The sequence below is a fragment of the Notolepis coatsorum genome, assembly GCF_963971535.1.
Source record: "Notolepis coatsorum genome assembly, chromosome: 3".
In the NCBI taxonomy this organism is placed as follows: domain Eukaryota; kingdom Metazoa; phylum Chordata; class Actinopteri; order Aulopiformes; family Paralepididae; genus Notolepis; species Notolepis coatsorum.
The window spans coordinates 36,203,376-36,226,178 of NC_140167.1; the positions used below are offsets into that span (position 1 = coordinate 36,203,376).

General features: G+C 41.3%; 1 protein-coding gene across 3 annotated transcripts in view; it reads right to left on the reverse strand.

Moving 5' to 3' along the window:
• Positions 1-22,289, reverse strand: part of flvcr2a (FLVCR choline and putative heme transporter 2a) — a 45,325-nt gene extending 23,036 nt beyond the window's left edge. For 2 of the 3 annotated variants that reach the window (XM_084309485.1, XM_084309487.1), the window contains exons 1-2: positions 15,160-16,117; positions 5,154-5,295 (exon numbers count right to left, since the gene is read on the reverse strand). In XM_084309485.1, the coding sequence (XP_084165611.1) occupies positions 5,154-5,295; positions 15,160-15,831 (814 nt within the window). In that variant the 5' untranslated portion in view covers positions 15,832-16,117. Of the gene's footprint in view, positions 1-5,153; positions 5,296-15,159; positions 16,118-22,232 lie in introns of those variants that run through there. The other variant, XM_084309486.1, reaches the window with a different exon arrangement.
• Positions 22,290-22,803: the final 514 nt, after the last annotated feature.

The following is a 22,803-nucleotide window of genomic DNA, read 5'->3' on the forward strand; positions in this document are numbered from 1 at the left end:
AGTAACACATGTTTCAACCTAGAAGAAACTATAGTCCTTGCTAGCATGAATGACACCGGCCACACTAACTGTTCAGAGGTAAAGCGCGTGTGAAGCGAGCGCACGAAGTGAGCGCGCCTGATTTTTGGGGGTCCTTTTTGGGCGGGGGGGCCCCTTTTTATGCTTTTGTGTAAAAGGAATTGTGTGTGTGTGTGTGTGTGTGTGTTGTGTGTGTGTGTGTGTGTGTGTGTGTGTGTGTGTGTGTGTGTGTGTGTGTGTGTGTGTGTGTGCGTGCGTGTGTGCGCGTGCGTGCGTGCGTGCGTGTGTGTGTGTGTGTGTGTGTGTGTGTGTGTGTGCGCGTGCGTGCGTGTGAGACAGAGTTGTGAGTATTTTCCTGTTTGGGCATGCATGCTCATGTGTTACAAATGCACACATGTGCAAAACAATAAGGCTTGTCTGGGCTGCATTCCCCCTGAAGACTGGAGAGATAAGATAATACAACAACATGAAGACGTGGAGTCTCACTGCCGTTAGTCATATCAGGGCCTACAGCGTCTGACTGTGGTGGTGCAATGTTGTTCCCCAGAGTAATGAAACAGAACTACAGAAGCACTTGATCTACTGTAGGACCACATTGTGACTTGCACAAATACATGATACACCCAGACCAACGATGGAGAGATGGACTCATAGGGTTACAGTTAGCTTTGGGCGGGTTTGGTGATCAAATATTGAATATTGAACTATAATAATCAGTGCAGGAGCTCACTTATCCTTGAAAGACACTTTTGTGCAACGGTAAACAATTATAAAAAAAATTAAAATAATTGGCATAAAAAGGGCACTTTTTTATGCGGCACAAAAGGGCAGGTGCTCGAGCACCCGTTGGGCTCTATGTGTGCACGTGCCTGTGTGGGCTCATTCATTTAAGCATCCTGGTGTGTAACATTTCTATTAATGAAATTCTGGAGTGTGTACAGAACAAATTGCTGCTATAACCTCAAATGTTTCTTGTGTGACCAGCTTGGTCAGCCCTCTACCAGATATGCCTAGAACAAACAAGATGTAATTTTTTTTTTGTTTGCACACAGATCATGGGCTATTTTCTGCGTTTCTCTATCTATGCCACTTTCATAGACATGGTTCTCTATGTCACTTTCATAGACGTGGTTCTCTAACACAATTATCAGAAGGCTAATATAAATTCTTATATTTTGGGTTGATTATTTTCTCTCTCTGACTAGCCAACTCATACTGACTTACCATGGCTCCAGTTTAGCTGTCAGCACACAAGTCTCAGGACACATCTGATGTAAGTATTATATTTTTATCAGATAAATGACTACATTTTATATGCGTACCACACCCAGGACACAATATTTCCACACAAACACAGAACGTGTTCCCACAATATCCTTTCCTGAATTTCCCCAAGGGGATCAATAAAGGAATATCTTATCTTATATTAGAACACTGTCACCTATCCGGTCTGACTGTGGTGAAGAGCCACTCCATGATATGTTCATACCAGGTCCATAAGCTATAATGTCACATCAAGTACATGTATTGCCTACAGCTTTTTACATAAAACTACACTGTAAAAAATAAATGTTTTTTCACAGGAAATTCACTGTATTATTTTACAGATTACTTTTGTTTTTCTACATTAAGTGTAAATGCCATACAAATACAGTAAATTACCTTTTATCAAAATAGTAACCATTAAATAAAGGTTGTAAATTCTGTAAATGTATTTGATTTTACTGTTAACACTATCAGTGCCACTTGTTAACATGGTTGAATGCCACCACCCACTTCAATTATAGCGTTGTGAACACATAATCTCTGTCTTAAATTATGGCTATGTGTCTAATCTGCCCGTCGTTTATCAATGACTTGTTTGCAGTCAACATTGTCGAAACGGATTGTTTTTTAATCGCTTCATTTCCGTTTTATAGCATTTTGAAAAGCCCTCGTTTTCAAGGAAAATATAAAGATTCCGTGATAATCTGCATTTACTGAAATATTCTGGCATACACAAAAACTTTGTCATTTTTCGGCCTATTCATGAATCGTTTTCAAATAAACGCTAGATTATCGATAGTATATGTGTACTTATGCACGCTATAGAAGCGGGCTGAAATATCGATTCTCTCATTTCCTGATCGCACACACACACACACACACACACGCATAGGGCAAACGCTGATATCTCTGTGAAAATAGCTCTGATTATCCTAAAACTGGTCAAATAAATTCCTTACCTCAGATCAGATGTTATCCAAAAAGATTATTCCAATTCCTGATCGCCATTCCAAATATCGATCGCGTTTATTGATTCAGCGTTGGGTACTGTAAATACATAATCCACGCGTTTTCCGGGCCGGCGATCACAATCAATTCTTCAGTTGGCTTGACGGAAAAGTAAAATGAGGAAACTGGCCCGCCCCCCCCCCCCATCAGTCTAAACTAAAGGGGTGCAGTTACACAGGGAGAGACGATAGGGGGCGGTATCTTCCCAATTGAGCTCAAGAGAGAGTCTGCAACACTAACCTGAGGCTCGATTGATGAAATATGAATTCAAATCACCAATAAAAAAATATACGACAAACAAACGCTATATAGCGCTGGCGGCACTCAACGGTCGGCATGAACTAACGACAAAACGCGTGGCTGGCACTCAAAGTGTTAATGTATTTGACAGTAAGTATTTGGCAACCATTGATGCCAGACATTTACCGTTTTCTTGCAGCTTTTTTTCTTACAGTGTAGGGCCATATTCTATATTCTGTAGAATTAATGAAGTGACTACTTCTTCAAAACATCTTCTTCTTTTTTTACGTTGTAATCTGCTAAATCAATTGATTGTATTTAATTATAAAAATATAAAGACTTGGACCTTTTTATTTCAGCTTATCACTGGTGACGGTTTCACCTTTGGAATGAGCAAAGCTTTGCAATGACAGCGACAGGGACACAAATTGATACAAGATAGCCTCGTCATAATACTGTACCTCAATGTATAGTCTACGAGAGAAATGTAATGAGCTGTAGCTGAATGTCGAGGTGATAAAACTGGACTGCAAGAGCACATGTAACATCCCATCCCTTTAAGTTGGCTCTGGTTTTGTAGAGTGAGACATTCTCCTTGGGTTCCTGTCAGTAGTATACAGAGTGGGGGTGTGAGGCTATTGGAGGAGAAGGAGAGGGAAGATAGGAGTTCTGGCAGTATGTGACCAGGTCACCATCGCAGAGGAACAATAAAAATACCCCTCCTAAGACCCAGAGGATTTAGGGACTTAAAAGAGGTAGCCTCTATAGAGTTCTGCTCTAAAGATGTCCAGGGATTCCTGGTAAAAGACTTTAGACTCTCTGAATTCCCACTAGCAAGCTGCAGAGAGGTCAGGCAGTAAGGACATGATGTGTTTAGTCAGCAGTATGAGGGGTTAGCATGGTCAGTGCCTCATCAACTCTGTTAATTCGCCACTAAATGTTGGCAGTGACATCACAGGCAAGGATTATTTGCTACGAGTCGGTGCGTCCTCGACTTCAAAAACTGACATTGGGCTTTGGGTCCATATCATTGTAATTCCCTAAACAATAGACCCCCCCTCCCACAAACACACACACACACCAACAACAAACAAAACCAGAAGAGTGTATATTGATGGTCTTGCAGTTTACATTGTGACAGATTGAAAAACCCTTCCAAACATTTCCAGACAAGATAAAAGACAACAAAGAAGCTGCTCAAACGTCCTCAGGGCCAGAGTCCAGGGGGTAGATGATGTCACAAGATAAAACACTTCCTACACTCTGACGTTCCTGCTGCCATTTGAGATCACATCTGATGTTCATCAAATAGCGAACAATTACACCGATTACCGCAGCTGCTCATCTAGTTGGAATACAGTGCTGTTGAATAGAGAGCACATCTCAACACGCACTAGACGCTGTGAGCCCTGGCCTCTCCACCAGCATTGCCCGAGGAGAATAGCGGCCAGGCTGGGGACCCTGCTATAGAGAGACAGGACTCCACAGGAAGATAAGCCATAGTGATGCAGCCATCCAGAGAGACCGTGGTGTTCCAATTTTAAGCTTCACAATACCAGCCAGAGACCAAATCTTATTTGATGTGATTCCGAGACAGAGGCAGTCAGGGCTCGAGCTTAAGGACCTCCTGTTGCCCCGGGGGGAGGGGGGAGGGGGGAGGGGGGAGGGGGGAGGGGGGGGGGTTAAAAATAGGATCGGGATGATGTGTTCATTTTGGGAGTCTTCAAAATAGAATGAATTAATATTCAGGCGCCTTGCTACCTGTATGCTCTTGCATATATAATATCATGATCTGTCTCTCTGTCTCTCTACTCTGCCTCGCCTTGAGCAGCAACTGTGGACTGGGGCCGTGAGAGTTCATCCAAACTCAAATCATATGGGCACCAAACTCACTACAGGAGCTATATCCACCATTACGAATAAAAAAGATGTCTGTCATCTTATCAATCAGTGCGTTCCATAGACTGTAAAAATAAGTGTTTGTCTCTCTCTCTCACTCTCTCTCTTTTCTCTCTCTCTCTCTCTCTCTCTCTCTCTCTCTCTCTCTCTCTCTCTCTCTCTCTCTCTCTCTCTCTCTCTCTATCTCTTGTTTTGGGATTGCGATTATATAATAGAGGATTTCATAGATAATAGAGGATTCTAATTACATAAAAGTTTGAGTTACTTAGTACTCTTTTACTTTAGATTCATTCCAACTTGATTTTAGGAAAAAGTGACAGCCCTAGTGCTTCATCCGTTTTCCTCGCTTTGCGAAAGACCTTTGTTTGTCCTAATGATAATGTCGATTTCTTTATTCGGGACGATCCGCATTCATTTCGGGACGGCTTAGATTGTATTTCGGGATGGTCTGCATTCATTTCGGCATGGCTTAGATTGTATTTCGGGATGGTCTGCATTCATTTCGGGACGGCTTAAGATTGTATTTTGGGACGGATGGTGAAAAAACTTTAGTAAAGAGCCCTGGAGGCAGAGCTGTGAGATAAGGACAGCCAATGCTGGGGGAGGAGAACAAACTCATAATGTAGTCAACGTTCATTATTTCCAGAGCCAACACTGACAGGCTCACGTGCCGTTGAGAGCGGCACCACTAATAGTGGGAATGGTGATTTCCCAGGACTTACTAATAACCACAAGCACGAAGATGACGGTGGCCACTCCGGCAGTAATGTAGAACATGATGCTGATGTAGTGTGCCAGCTCGTCCAAATCGTCCACATTTGGCACGAGGATCGGTGGAACCAGGAACCCAATGGCAATGCCCAGCTGTGGGTGAGAAGGACAAACATCTAGCATCATTCTGTGTCATCATTATCATCACCTGACATCTCGACACAGAGAGACACACGTATACACAGTTACACACACATCATTGTCTGAAGGGGGAAAGCAACATTAGCTAAATGGGAGAAGCTCAGAGGAAAACAGAAAGGGGTTTGAGGCTAATTATACAAACCACATCAGACTGATCAAGAGTATACAATAAAGTTCATAGTCATGTTTTAAAAACACAGGCAGACACACTAAAATGTCAGATGTGAAAAGATTCCAAACATTTAGTTTAAACTGTTTACAGCGTTGGCGTATGGCTGCCTGACATTTGACAAATACCACACAGTAAATTTCGCTGAGTAAATTTTACTCAAACTGAGTACAATTTTACTCACTTGGGCTCAAATGGACTCAGTTTGAGTAAAATTTGCGCAGCTACTGCGATCACAGCAATAATGCATGCTTGATTAAGTACCGTCATGACTGTGTACAGAATACAGCAAAGAGTGTGTTAATTTGTAAAGACGTCAGAGTCATATTTCTTGGAGTTGAAAGTCCAAATGTGCCTGAGGATGACATGTCTATGCGCGTCTCTGTAGACCAATTAGTCCCCTTGCCAACAGGCCTACTCCCCCCCCCCACCCCCTACTGTCCAGCAATAAGTACGGTGGATCTTTTGACAAAATAGCGTTGCTAAACTTTCCAAATTTGAATACCACGTGAGAAGTGCCTACTTCCTCAGCTTCCTAGAGCACCAAGAACAATCCAGAGGGGACATCTGCCGAGGTCCCAGTTCTAGGGGAAAGATGAGAGGGAGAGAAGGGCAACAGGTGACGAGACTGCTCCCCGAGGAGGACCCCACCAGTGAGAAGTGTGTGCAGCGTGCAAGCACTTTGATAAATGTGCCACCCCCCCCCCTTTCAATCCTCCCAGCATGCTCATAACCTACAGTATATATTCCCCAGGTACCGTAAGGACTCCCTTCCATCTACTATATTGTACAGACATGGGATGTAGTAGGGTGGTGATGGGGCTTCTGGGTTAACTACTAGAACATTGACCAACTTACCTGGTGGATATTCTGCTAGGGATTGCTTTGTTAGAGGCTCACAGGAGCCTTTAAAAGACCAGCATCCCTACATCAGACAGAGTAACTGAAAAGTGTCAGTCAAAATGTCAAAACAAAGAAAATAAAAGGGAAAACTATCTCAAAATGTTTGCATTTTACGCCAAAATTTCTCGACAAATGACGATGTCAGGAATATTATGGATTTCCCCCCCGACTGCTGCAGACCTTTCACATTAACGTGATAACTCCAATAGCTTGCATTCAAATCCAAAATTTGGGGTGACTACTAGAGGATAAACCATATTGATTTTGGTGACCCCATGACCTTTCCTCTAGCATCACCATCAGTCCAAATATAAATTCGTGATTTTGAACGCGATAACTCAAAGAGCTTTCATTCCAATATTTTCTAATTTGCGGTGCATGTTTATGACCCCTAGAGGAAGAGGCCTCTATGAGCTTTCCTTTAGCACCACCATCAGGCCAACCATTCATATCTTACTTGTGAACGCGATAACTCCAATAGCTTTCATTCAAATATTTTAAAGTTTACGGTGCATATTCAATACCCCTATACGATAAACTCTTAGGTGACCCCTTGACCTTTTCTCTAGTAGTGCCACCATCAGGCCAAACTTTCATAAAAGTGAGCGTGTGTCTTCAAAACATAGCATGCCTCTGTGTTGATCCACTACTTAGTCTGGTTCATGTGGACTATTTCAGAAAATCTAAAGGGGAATACAAACTATTTCAGTGCAAACACTTTGGTTCACGACCAGGGCCAAAGGAATAACGTAGCAGTGCAAGCAGCAAGCACGGTAAACGCAGCCCCTTTTTATGCTCACATTATTTGGCCCTCATTCATCAACGTGACGTAGAAAATGTTCTATTTCCATACTTAAGCACAGAATTTAGAATGTGTGCACGCACAAAAAAAACGGGATTCATCACACGTGCGTACACAGGTCCTACGCACACCTGTCATGATAAATATCACCTTGGTCCTACGCCGAGGCTCGTGCACACTTTCACGTATTTGCATACCAGAACCGCCCCGATTAACCATATACGGTAATGTCACACCCCCATGAAATGTGGAAAAGTGGACTAACCCAAGCGAACTCTGAGAGACTTTTACTGAGAGCGAGATTGATCACCGAGGTCCAACCGAACTTGAACGTATAATCTTCGGTGCGCCGGGAGCCAAGGATGTTGACTGACCCAGTCCTGCTACAGAACCAGCACATTGACAGAAATAAATGACAAGAGCACCCGACATTAAGCACTGTAATGACTGAAATTAAATCAATTTCAGCACGCCAACTCTGCGCTCTACAATGCCTATTGTGTGCGCTCGTCATGAGCCCGTGGTTCTGATCAGAGTCATTATGGCTTCAGTGGATAACCCTGATCTACATTGTGATGTTTTAGATACCCCAGTAATAACATTACAATTGAATTAAATACAATTAGGCCTGAATGAGACTCCGGCCACCGGCACATTATCAGCCAAAATGCGCGTTTATTGATGGAGCAAACTCTGAGAGATTGTTCACAGAGGCGCTGCCGAACCAAGATATAATATGATGTGTATAATATAATGTGTGTAGAGGCATATGATACAATCCATTTTGTTGTTGGTATTAGGTAGCCTATGAATTACATATAATAGCAGCCAGCCTACATTATGCAACAGTAACTTGCGCATATATAACACACAGCCCTGCGAAGCCTGCATACAGTAAACTAACTTGATCATTAATCTAGCTGTTGTATCTTTACGCTTATGAAAACATTAAATAATATGTATAGGCTATAGGCCGCCTATATTCTCAAATGGCTTAATGGCTATCCGAGTCCTCGATATCCTCGCGGACAGACCAGTATTTATATGATCATATCATATTCATATTCATATCATAGTTTACTCTATCAGCCTACCAGCATGTAATACGTTCTTTGTTAGAACTCAACTCGTTATTATTTTGCACATAGATTGCAGAAATACGGGAACGCTTTGACATTGTAAAACTAAATAAGTGAAATTCTGTAATATCACCCACACGATATATGCTCTGTGTCCAGAGCATGTATGCTTTTCATTCATAAGACACATTTATTGCAAGGGTTTTGTATACACATACACTCAACAAATAACCTCTGTCTGTTCTAATTGCAATGCGTTTTTATATCGTGGGTGTTCATATGACTTGTATTCTGCTTACAGCTTCGGGGTTCCACTTATTACGTTTAACAATGGCAAAGCCTTTTAAATATAATCAAAACGTTCCCGTATTTCTGCAATATATGCGCAAAATAATAACGAGTTGAGTTACGCGGAGCGCAGTCAGTGCTTATTTTCGCGTTGTAAAAATATTCTACCACCGGGCGCCAACTACGCATGGTCCGACCTGTGCTTAAATATACGCACAAAGTCAAGCACAAGTTCAAATAGATAAATCCCACACTTTGCTTAGAAATGATCGTACGCACGGCTTAAGCACATATCTGTGCGTACGTCAAGTTGATAAATGAGGGCCCCCAGGACCAGGAAGTGGGATTAAGTCACAGGAAAAGGAAACATGCGTGACCCATATCCAGCGTTCTATGCAGAGTATCCTAAAGCATGTGAGAAAGGACTCAAGTCAATAGAAAAAGGGGTTTGGAGTTGCAGGGCGGGCCACAGTAGATCCTCACTGTATTTACTGTCTAGATGTCAATTTACCTTCCTATGACTGACAGGGGCCACTGCGGAAGCACAAGCCATCCATGTTCAACTCCCTGTACAGTATGTTCTGTACATCACTGTAGCCATAAGAGTCCGCATCAGCGTGGACCTAAAGATACCATTTGAAACCCTTTCTCTTGCCTGTGGAAATAACTCCCGGTCCAAAATCCTGCTAAAGACTAATTTGCTGTCACTTCACTGCTAGGCGTGTTGACGTCTCATCCATTTGTGTTGTGACTTCTCTTTGGGAGCGCTGGAGAGCTCATGGCGTGACGCACGCTGATGGTTTATGTTGTCTCAGGTTGCAGGCTACCCAATGCATTCTATTTAAGTGTTTGCAGTGTGCCACGCCGTCCCTGCCGTGAGACCAGACGGTTGAATGAAAGTAAACAACGACACGTTCCCTCCTCAGCAGCCCAGACTAACTTACTTGCCATGGAGACAGTATTCTCAATGTAATCTCATTGTACAGTTAATTTACCCAAGCGGTGGGAGCTTGTTCAGAAGCGGAAGACTCGAGTGGTGGAAGTCACCCGCCATCCCCCGCAATTTCCCCAGGCTAGGAAGAACAAACCACACACACACACACACACACACACATACATATATATATATATATGTATATATATATATATATATATATAAACAAACAAACAAAATCACTGTGAACAATAGCCTCTGCCTAGTTTCTTTTTAGTCAGTCAGACTATTGACACACCTGTTTGTGTGAACATTAACATGATCGGCATGTTTTGTGAAGGCGATCTCTTGGGTATTAATAGAGTCGGCTTGACTACTGTTGGCCCGACGGACCATATCCAATGGAATTAATCTTCCATATTTGGCCTTGCCGTCGTGTAAAAACCGAACGTGCTCTATTCAGGAGATTTAGTTTGTTTACTTCAAGATTTTTTCTTCTAACTAATGCGGTTCTAACTAATGCGGTTCTGACTAATGCAGTTCTAACTAATGTGGTTCTAACTAATGTGGTTCTAACTATTGCGGTTATACCCCCAGGCAGGGGTTAAAGTGGGATTCGGCAGGTGGGTGAACCCTAAATTCAGATATAGCGGTGCAGCAGGGGAAACTTACTCACCTCTAAATAACTCCCAGATTTACTTGTACAGTGAGCTCTGGGGGACGTCTTATCTTTATAGACAGGCTATGCTGTGCTGCTCTGGCTCTGGGCTGTGCTGCTGCTCTCCAAAATATATCAACAGATGTTACATGGGGTATCATCATACAATCATGGCCGCTTTCCAAACGCTAGCCATAGTATAAGAGTGGAATTTGGCAAGTGATACTAAAGAACATCATCAGCTTAAACTCACATTGATGACTGCTTGACCTAACCTATCCTGGATACCACAGCCTGCCCTGCACCAGGCCACATTAGTCCATTACTGTAAACTTTACCACAATACTGCAAACTACCCAGTTCCATAGCCTGCACTTAAACTGCCAGTATTCTCACACAGCCTTTGAATAACACAAAAATTATAAGTGTTGTCCACTTATAGCCATTTGTCAAACAAACTGACTCACAGCTGCACTCACCACCTCACCTGGACAAAGTTATCTTTTTATTTAACACAGTTCCCGAACGTTCCTGCCCACTTTAACCCCTGTCCCCAGGTGTAGAGAAAAAGCTAATATCCTATGGGAATCAGTGACATGAACATGGTCAGTCTATTTCTTCAACCTAATGTAAAACCTTGGCGTTTGTCAGAGAACTATAGCTGATGAGCTTTTTTTGTTAGAATTTTGCTCCAAAACATCTTGGACGTGGATGTGGACACACTAACTCACAGCGTATACTGTGAGCGATTTTCATTGACCAGTAGCAGAAATGCAGACGTTTTCCAATTTTCACAGAGAGGCTCGTCCTTCTAATCTAACCCATCAGAGAAGCCCAAAGTTCCAAGCTTCTCTGATTGGTAAGAAGGGAAAGCCTCTCTGTGAAACTTTAGAATGGACTATCTCTGCACTGCTGCTACACTGGTCAATGAAACTCGCTCACAGTAGACAGTAGACACAGTAGTCAGTCAGTGTGGCCATGTGACATTTTGGAGCAAACTTTTAAAGAAATAGTTTTAAGTTTAAAAAAAAATGTAATTTAAATTTTTTTTATTTAAAGTTTCAATCTCAATAAGTTTAATGTATCTACATGTAAGATGGGAGAAAAACACACACACAAACACACACACACATACATACACAGTTGTTAGTATTCATACAAAATCCAGTTTGTACCGCAGATTTCCAATGCACCGTGTAGGTGGGCACATTATACATTGCCTGTAAATGGTGTCAAATTGGCTAGCACTCAACAGTGTTAAGATTCACAGAAGGGGATCTAATATTGGAGAGGTATGTGTGTATAAGTGTTTGGCACTGACGTTGCTGTACATAGCTGTGGATATCTAAAGACCCCTCTTGCTGCTGGAGATTTGAAAGGTCCACCAGCTGTTCAGTTCAGTTAATTTTTATTTTGGATATTGGACAACAATGACAACAATGGTCATTCCATAAATCGCCAAAGTTTTACCAGCTGCTATTGCAGCATTGTCCAATTGTCCGAAAAGGGCTAGGGAGAAGCACTAGGCTTGTCGGGCCCTACCCCTGAAGACTTATGTTTTTTTTATTTAGTTTTTTATATATTTACATACATGCATTACTATACACTATACACATATATACCTGCACACCTACAATCTACATATACATACACACCTACCCATATTCATACATGATGTATATAGCATTGCTCAGTCAGTATATATACATATATATATACACATATATATATATATATATATATATATATATATATATATATATATATATATATATATATATATATATATATATATATATATATATATATATATATATATATATACACATATATATACACACATACATGGCAAAGAGCACCCCATAGTTGGTATACACAGCTTATTATTTATAATATGATACAGTATATAATATGGGATAAATATGATTATTTTTATACTTTATATGGCATGTATATAAAGTGATATACAGTATATAGTACACATTACAGTATAGTATACCTGCAGTATATAATAGTGTATATACAATATAATATAGTACCATAATATAATAGTATATAGTGTAAATATAGTTTAATATAATAATTTATTCGAATATGATTATATAATGTAATATAATATAATGTATAATACAATATCTATCTAATACAATATGTATTTTTTTTATTAATTAAATGCAATTATTAAAGCTCTTCTTCCCTTCTGTACCTATCAAAAATATATTTTGTTAGTCTAGATTTGAATTGAATTATGTTTTTACAATTTATTTCATCCTCTAACCCAGGGGTGCCCAACCTTTTTTGAACCAAGATCTAGATTTTTTTATTTATTTTTTTATAATCGAATTTTAGTAAAAGAGATCTACTTGAAATCAGCCCGCGATCTACCTGTCGATCGCGATCGACTGGTTGGGCACCACTGCTCTAACCCATTCCACAGAGTGGGTCCGTAAGAGGAGAACACATTATTTTCAGGTTTGTTTTCATCACAGGTTTTTTGAAGTGCAATGGTCCTCTGAGGTTGTATCCCCCCTCTTGCTTTGTACATAACTTGCAGAGTTTTAAAGTTTACCATATCAATGAACTTCAAAATATGTGATTGTAGAAACAGTGTGTGTGTGGTCCCGATATCCTGCATTGTTTATTACTCTTATTGCTCTTTTTTGTAGGATAATCAATGAATGTATGGTTGTTTTGTATGTGTTACCCCATACCTCTGTGCAGTAATGCAGGTAAGGCTAAATCACTGCACATTACAGAGTGTGCAATGAGTTGGGATTGAGTACATGTCTCGCCTTACTTATGATTGAGATGCTCTTTGCCATCTTAGCCCTCACATATTATATGGGGTTTCCAGCAGAGTTTATGGTCTAAAATCACTCCCAGGAATTATACTCTTTCTATTATATTATTATCTATTATCAACTGAATGTCTGTTTTTATCTGGCGGTTTCCAAACACCATACATTTTGTTTTATTTAGATTTAAAGATAATTTATTTATATCAAACCAGAGTTTGTATTTATTCATTTCTATTGTTAAGACAGTCATAAGCTGCTGGGTGTCCTCCGCTGTACAGAACATGTTTGTATCATCAGCAAATAGTACCCACTTCAATACATTTGACACTGAACACAAATCATTAACTCATTCAGCGCCAGTCACGATGATAGTCGGGTTAACTCGCCATCGCTTGAGCGCCAATCACGAGTATAGTCAGGTTTTAATCGTTATTTCTTTTATTAGCGATATCCATTCATTTTCATCCATCCAGCCTGATGCTATCATTGGGAATGGGTCTGAGATCGCAAAAGGGCAAATACCGCCGCCTACGCCTTCCAGTGGGTATTGCACTCCACTGGGAATGGTGTAGTTTCTTTTCTGGGACGATCCGAGCCGTGCGGGCGGGGTTTAAATACTCAGGCGACGTAGGCAGATACAACGATGCATTGGAACAGTAACTCTGCCCGCCCGTCATTGTGAAACGATCGGTAATGTGGTACGGCCCTCCACGAGCAGTATTTGGAATGGCGATCAGATAATTGGATTATTTCTTTTGCATTACATCAGATACAAGGTAAGAACACTATATATAAATTAGATCGTTGATCTGATATTTATTTCTACCACGATCGATGCTGTCTCTGTGTGTATGTGTGGCTGTGTGCCGTTGGTGGCAGCAGGGGGGGGGGGGGGGGGGGCCCGCACGAGGAAGGATAATAATGATGATCTAGTGTTGATTTCAGGAAGATTCGATAATCAGGCGAAAAATTACAACATGTTTAGTGTATTCCACTAAAACGCTATTATCGCGTCTTTCTCTGGAATTACTCAGAAGCACCCAAACTATACTCATATTCAAAAGGCTATAAAACAGAAATGTACAGATGAAAAAACAATCCGTTTTGTACATGTTGACTGGAAGCAACTCACTGATAATCGACGGGTGTATTAGACCCATAGCTATAATTTAAGATATATTTTAAGCACTCGCAAATCTCGCAGTCCCCCATTGACTTACAGCGGTGGCATACTAGCGCCATCTCACGGATTAAGCTCCGGCGTAGAATGAGTTAATGTATAGATTAAACAGTTTGGGAACCAAAACCGAGCCTTGAGGGACTCCACACATAATTCTCATACATCTAGATTTGCAATCTCCAAGTTGTACAATTTGTTCTCTGTTTTTTATGTAGCTTTCAAGCCAATCTGACACAACCCCTCTGAAGCCATATTTTACCATTTTCCTTATAAGGATTTTGTGATCTATTGTGTCAAAGACTTTCTTTAAATCTACAAAGACTCCAACTGTGTACAACTTTGTATCTATGCTGTTAAAAACAGTGAAGGTACATCTTCCACCAGCAGTGCCCCACCCCCAAGCAGAGAGAGGGATTCACTTCCTCAAACCCGCTGCTGACTCGAGAGGAAAAGTGCCACAAGCATATGACAGGGCAGGAATCTGTGTTTGCAGGAAGAGAGATTTGAAACGGAACACATTCGAGATAACAGACATCATACAGTATATTGCTAATTCATCATCTAGACATTGTTCCAAAAGGAATCTGCAAACCGTCACTCTCACTCACTCCTTCTCACTCTTTCACACACACACACACACACACACACACACACACACACACACACACACACACACACACACACACGCACGCACACGCACACACACACACACACACACACGCACACACACACACACACACTTCACCTTAATTAATTTATGATCCAGCGCTGTGATTTATTTCTGTCCCTATCTGACCTTATGTGCTTGTTGAAGACTAAATGTCCCTAAAGATGTCAGGGTCTTGGCTGAGCACACACACACACACACACACACACGCACACACGCACACGCACGCACGCACACACACTCCACACCGCCAAAGACAGTGCATGACACACCAGTGTAAACACACACTTGCAGGAACCCGTAATCCAAAGCACATTAATTTTGATCACAAGACACACCTGGTTTCCCAGAACTCCAATGGCGCAGGCAGTGGAGACTTCTTGCTGTCCAAACCACAGGAAGGCTAGTCTGGAGGGGATTCCCAAGACGTACACTGTGGCCACTGAGCACACAAACTGGCCAAAAAAGGTCATGGGGAACATGTTGGGAGCTGCCGTGCCCGTCTTGATCCAGGCCCCGATGCAGTTGAAGGCAGAGCCCACCACGACCACGTCCCGAATGCCCCGGTTGTCCAGCAGCCACATGACCGGCAGGATGATGACTATGTAGGTGAGGAAGTAGATCATGGACAGCCAGTCAATCTCCAGGCTGTTGATGCCGTAGAAGCGCATGAAGATGTTGCTGATGATTCCATACTGTAGCCACATGAAGGCGTTGCTCATGGAGTAGGCGCTGAAGAGGAACAACATCAGCCAACGTCGCTTGTACAGCTTGGTCTCCATTAGAGGGAAGACCTGAGCGGTGCCCAGGGTGGGGGACTCAGAGTCTTGCCTACAGCCCCCCAGGAGCAGGTGCTGGCCTGGCTCTCCCACTCCCAGGCTGTCTTCCTCAGAGGTGTCATTATCCTCTGCATTGGTATTGCCGTCTCGCCAGCCGTGCTGTAAATCAAGCGGTGAGCTCATACTCCGCCCGTCGATACTCTTGAGTTTCCCCTGTGTCTTTTGTAGCATTTAGGAGGCGAAGGCTAGAACAACGATGTCTCCTTGTGCGTGCAGTCTGTATCTATAATAAGGGTAGACTTGGTATCTACCTGGATTCCCCCTGCCCCACCCCTCCGGGCAATATTTTCCCAAACACACCTGCTGGTAGGAAAAAAAGGAAGTGAATCAGCTGCAGCGCATAAGGTGGTGAATATCTATTCTGTAGACGTGCATTTGAGTTGCAGTTTAGTTTAAATATAGAATGGTGTTGGATAGTTCTTCCATGCCTGGTCAGCTCTCTCAGTACTGGGGCTTGCTTGCTATGTTCTGGTATTTATCACCCGCAGCTCTTTAGTCATGTGACGGTATTCTTTTGAGAGTGTTCTTCCTCCATTCAAACTCCTCCTTCCAACTTAGGTTACAGTGCACACCTATAATAACACCTCCCCGCAATGATGCCTGTGTACTGTGTGGTAATTTAAGTGGTAACTTTAGAAGTGGTGATAAAGCTTAATATGGACATGTGGCTGCAGACACACAGCATGACCGTGAGGAACTAAAGTCCAGGAAGAATGAGTCCTAACATGAAATCCAAGTTCATCAGAAATAGATGTTGTGTTGGGGAGTAGTTTCATTACATGGTAATACAGGTTTAACTACATTTGCAGTAGCTTGGTGGTAGTCTACAGTTATGCGTGAACCTCTTGCAGCAGGGAGCACCCGTAAGAGTAGAACCACATTGCTTGATACTCTTTACCATTCTGCTCTCCAGTTTACCACAAATCCCATCCTCAAAACTCACCATACTCTTTACTCTTTGGTTTGGCCCTCCCTTCACCGTCGTGTAACATTCACTCATTTACTTTCCTTTACAAGACACTTCTCTGTCTACTACCCCCTATCTGTGTCACCTGCTGCACCCAAGGTCTATTGCACACGACACCCAGTGCTCACTTCATTATCCCAAAAAGAATTCCCAAAACCGACAACTGCCTCTGTCTTTTCATCATTTCAATCCGCTGCTGCCTGCGACTGGAATGCTCTGCAAAAAAACCTAAAACTGGATAAACGTTTTCATATTATTATTATTATAATATAATTGTTGTACTTTTAACATGTTTTTATCTTCTAGTCCACCTCCCCTTCTCTCACATGGCTCTTGCCAGGCCGCCTTTGTAAATAAAGAATTTGTTCTTAATTAATGACTTGCCAGGTGAAATAAAGGTGAAGGAAGAAGTATTTTTAATAACTTTTTCTAAGTAACTTTAGTTAAAGGTGCTATAGATGGGGCGCCAGAGTGGCGCACCACGTAACGCACTGCAGTGCAACGCGGCCGTCCCGGGCTCAACTCCAGGACCCGGTGACCTTTGCCAAAGGTCCTCCCACCATATCTTCTCCTATCCTTGATCTCTGCCAGGTCTGTCCAATAAAGCAATAAAATGTCAAAAGAGTGTCTTAAAAAAAAAAAGCCACGGTCAGGGACAAGGCCAAGATGCAGCGGGTGACACGCTCGGCGGAGAGGCTGCCCCCTTCCCTCCCTTGAGTCCCTACACTCCACCAGGGCCTTGAGGAGGGCGAGGAAGATCATGGCAGACCCCGCCCACCCGGGTCATAACCTCTTCAACATGCTCGGCAGGCGGCTACGGCTGCCCAAGACACTAAAGTCCCGCCATAGACTAGTCCAGTGTTTCCCAACCGGGGGTACGTGGGTGGTCCCCAGGGGGTACATGAAAAGATTTTAAAAATGAAAAGATTTTTTTTCTTTTTTTTAACCAACTTTTTTTTTCATCTTTTTTTTATTTATTTTTAAACAAGTTCAGAGGAAAGAGACATTCACATCAGCATTTCATATAAATTCCCACAGTGGCATAAACAAGTGTCTTTTCAGTATATAGATTGTCCGTCAGTATAGTTATATACTGTGTAGCCTGCCTGCTTGCAGTTGTGATTTTTAGAGGTTAATCATCGTTTAATAATATAATGTGTGGCAAACAAGGTATGTTTATCTCCGTTATATTAGTGAGAAATAATGCAACCTTGGCCCAAAAAGCTAGTACTCCTGGACATTCCCACATCATATGTATGTATGTTCCTATGACTTTTTGCGGACATAAAGCACATAGGGGACTTTGTAAAAATCTTTATCAGTTTGTAATGAGTTAATTGATTATTATAATTACGAGAGATTAACGGAATATTATCCCATACATTCTGCCAATTTATGCAGGCGTTCCAGACAGTGGTATTACCTGTAGTTCTGTTTAGTTTTCCTTGTATTTTATTATATAACCCAGAAACAAAACCATTTTTAACATTTATGCCACTCACTATAATCATTAAAGGATGAACTGGTAAAGGCTGATTCCATGGGACACCATAAGTGCGCATTGCAGTGCGCAACTGTAAATAAAAAAAGAAGGATGTGTACTAGGGACATTATAGATTTGTTTGAGCTCTTGAAAGGATCTGAGACCGTATTCACTGTATATGTCAGATAGTTTGTGAATACCTTGTCTTTGCCAATTGGGAAATGTAGCTGGTTTCCCTCCCAACAGTAAGAAGTTGTTATCAAAAATAGGGGTATCTAGGTGCCATTTTGTGTCCCACTGTCCCATTTCTGCAATATATTTCCAAACGTAAATTGAATGTGCTATAATTGGGCCGAGTTTAGTACGGCAAAAGCTTTGGGATAGACCAGAAAAGAGGATATATTTGAGTGTATATGGAGATACAATGTGCTTCTCCATATTCACCCATGGTATGTCAGAATCATTATTTAACCATCTTAGCAATGGCCTGAGCATAAAAGAGAAATAGTACTGTTCGAAATTATGAACCGATAGCCCTCCTGCTTTCCTACTGTAAAAAAAATCAAATTAAAAATGTATGTACAGGAAAACTGAACATACAATACAGAACTGAATAAAATGGCGAAAGTGAAGAATCGTCAGTTTGGTGATCATTATGTGCTCTCTGGATTTACTGTCACAACTACAGAGCAACCACAGCCAATGTGTTTCCTCTGTGGCGACATGCTTTCGAATAATAGCATGAAACCATCCCATTTACATCTTTTTATATTTAGATCTAATTCTATTGCCTATATTTATGTCTTTCTGCTATTACCCTGCCCATACCTATACCTCCCCTCCTCCACGCTGCTATGACACCCACATTTACCCAAGGGGATCAATAAAGGAATATTTCATCTGATTGTATCATATCGTATCGCATCGTATCTCATCTTATCTTATGTTATCTTAGTTTTGAATCTTCAGTGCTTTGTTAACTTACAATGGGAATGAGGTGATGATGTCAGACCTCAGAACTAAAACTTTACTTCAATAAACTGCCAACCTGTGTGACCATGTGACTTTATCCACTCACTCACTCACACACACATACACACACACACACACACACACACACACACAGCCGGTCTGCCACAATATAGAGACTATTAATAATTATATATCATGGGGATCACCACGGTTGATTGCGTAGTAAGTAGGGGGTACTTTAGGTTGGCTTGAAATGCTTTGGGGGTACAGTACTCAAAAAAGGTTGGGAACCACTGGACTAGTCTATGTATGTCTAAGTTTCTTCCCCTCAGCAGCTCGTCTGGTAAACGAGTCAGCTGTCCCCCTGCCCCCCCCCCCCCCCCCCCCCTTCTATGGCGAGCTGCTAGGGCTGGACTTCTGGACTTGAACTTTGTGCTGCACTGTTTCCATGTCCCCAACCACTGCACTTTTACAGTCTTATTGTTGTCTCACTGTCCTGTCCTGTCTTGCCCTTTACTTATAATTATTTATTTACTGTTGTATTGTTCAATCTTAATTGTGGGGGGGGAAAGCATGCACTGTAAACGTCAAATCACGTTCCATTTGTACTGCAATATGGTGAATAAATCTGAATCTGAATCTGAATTCAGTCACTAGATGTCGCACTAGAGCACCAACATGACATTTATCTAATCAGGTGCATTCCATTTCCACGTGGGAAGATGGGAAGTAGGGAGGGGATACATGCACGCACCATGTAAACAACAACAAATTCATTATATCAACAGTTTTTTGCAGGGAAAAGCAATACTTTTATCACAAGATTCATAAAATCACTAAAAGCACTCCCCATAAACAAACTATGTAGAAAATCCTTCTTCCTGGGTGGGTGATTGATTGATTGATTGAAAAGTTTATTAACAGATTGCAGAATGGGTACAGTACAGTACAGCTCAATACATACAATTGTTAAGGGGATGCAGACCAGAGAAAGACTTTCGTCTTGTTTACATCAGGGTCCCCCATTTTCCTCAACCTAACAAGACACACCTGAACTCTGATTACACCTGCACTGATACAAATACCAGATAAGACCTTGCTCAGTTCTCTTCCATTTTGCAGAGTATGCTGTTCATATCATATCCGCATGATGTTGCCCAGATGCATTATCTAAGTAAGTAATGGTGTTTTCCTGGTATAATGATTCACAAAACAGCCAAAGTACCTTGATGTGCTGGTCTGATGTATTCTACTCTTTGGAACTTGCAAGTCCATTGTACCTATACTTGTACTAAATATGTTGTGCAGCATGACTGTATATCCTGCTTCAACGCACAGTACTGAAAAATGATGCTTTGTGTACAGGAACTGAGGATAAACCAGCCTTCTAAACAACAAAATGGCTCAAAGCATCTTGAGGTTCTTAACCAATAGGTTACCACCTGATATGACCGTCCTAGACACATGGGATTACAGTTTTGTAAGTTTACATCTCATCCAGTTTAATTTTTTACCCATACATTACATTAGTTACACTAACCCACTTTATACAGTATGATGCCAGTATGAAGCATTGTGTTCCACATCCAAAAAAGGGGGCGACCTCTGATGAAGATTATGGTATATCTGTGGCGGACGAGAAGAGGCTGGCTGGGATTTTCTTTCATTCTATGGTTGAAATGGAACATTTGTAAGTACCTGTTCTTAATTCTAACTGTTCTATTTTGCTTAGTGCAAGGGGGCATTTGCATAGCTCCTTTGAAGATAGAAATGATCACATTACATTTTACAGTACAGGGCGCCTGTGGGAGAATCACATGAATTGACTCAAATGTTCAAGCCTCTGAGAGCAGCTTAGGTCTCTTTTAATCCATGTACTAATGAAGACAGCAGCATGTGCAGGAGGTTGTTGGTAGACAACTTCACACCACAAGGTATTGACATAGCAAGGGTTACTTGGAATTGGGTTGTGTAATGCGATTATTTACTTGACATTACTAAATTAATTCACAGCATTTTATAATATATTTTACACTATAACTATGGCATTATAACCCATATAGAAATATTTCAATAATGATTTGTCTAAATGCTGGTCAAATACTGAATCATAGACTATATGCGTTTTGTAGAATTCATGGAGGAATTGTGTGAATGAATGAATGAATGAATGAATGAATGAATGAATGAATGAATGAATGAATGAATGAATGAATGAATGAATGAATGAATGAATGAATGAATGAATGAATGAAAACTTTATTTAACAGATTGCAGAATGGGTACAATACAGTACGGCTCAATACATACAATTGTTAAGGGGATGCAGACCTGAGAAAGACGTTTGTCTTGTTTCCATCAGGGTCCCCCATTTTCAATTCATATAGTGTGTATGATATATTCTGTTCGCTGGACTGTGTGAAACGATAGCGCGTCCATGTCCTTTGGTCGCAATAGCAGTTTTCCAGGGCAGAATGAATGCTCTGTGAGTCTGTGTGCACGCACCACGCACGGACGGTCTCCGCGCCAGCTTGAGCGGAGTGGAAAATTCCAACGGTCGGCCAATACTGTGCTGCCCCCGCTGTCTGTCGACGTAATCGACACCACTTCTGTTTGCGTAAAGCAAACATTTCGGGTATAGTTGGAAGGAGCCAGGAGGAGGAAGAAAAAAACCCAAACCAACACCATTCTCATGATATTGAAAATAAAACTTCAAATGCATTTTGTGTTGTTTTCAACTAAAACAATATTTACATTTGAAATCAAAAGATAAATAATGTGTAGTAGTTTTATTTTGCTATAGCTGAATAACAAAGATCTCTCATGTTTGTCTTTTTTGCATTCGTCTTACTAGTTATTTCCATAAAGAAAACGCTTGGACATCGAACATACATATTTATTATATGACGTGTACACGCTACAGCTGTGTATCACAACAACAGTTAACACTGGCATTGTTACATTATCCTATATCTAAATATTTACGTTTTCTGCGATCGGCGCCTATAACCACAATGAGATCACGTTTACGCCTGTTGTTTTAATGAGCTGTGACTGAGCCTGTGCTATAAAAATACAAATAGCTTAATTACGAAGAAGATACGTCCTCCAAAATACATGCCAAATTAGAAGGGCGTCAATTCCACATACCTGGAGAACGGCTACATACAGTGTATCAGCAGAAGATGGCGGAGTTGTACACTAACCACGTCATCTAGTTGTCATCTATTTTTTTCCTCAGCGCTCCCTAAAATAAGTCAGAGGTTTTGAGAACTCTGGTAGGCACTACTGTGTATACTGGGTGTGTTCTAATAGCGTATCAGTAGCTCAACATGCTTATGACATGTTATCTTCATGAAACTGTCCCATCAAAGTTAGCCTACAATATAGTATGTGTGTAATAACTTGAATTGTGTATTGTGTTATATTATTAATAATATAAGAATTATTATTAATAATATTAATATAATAGTGTTAATTGAACAGTGTTACCACTTACCAGACCACTCTGGTGGCTCAGTGTAGACCAGGTGAAAAGGACTTTGTTTAAGACTTTGCTGCTCAATCTGTTTACTTTCACCAGTGCTTATTATGGGCAATATAACATTATTTACCCCCTTGGGGCAGTTAATGCAGCAATGGATGTTACCTTTGGCGGCTGTTTTTGATCGTTTTAGTCAGCCTTTTGACCCAAGGGGATTAATAAAGGAACACAAGTCAG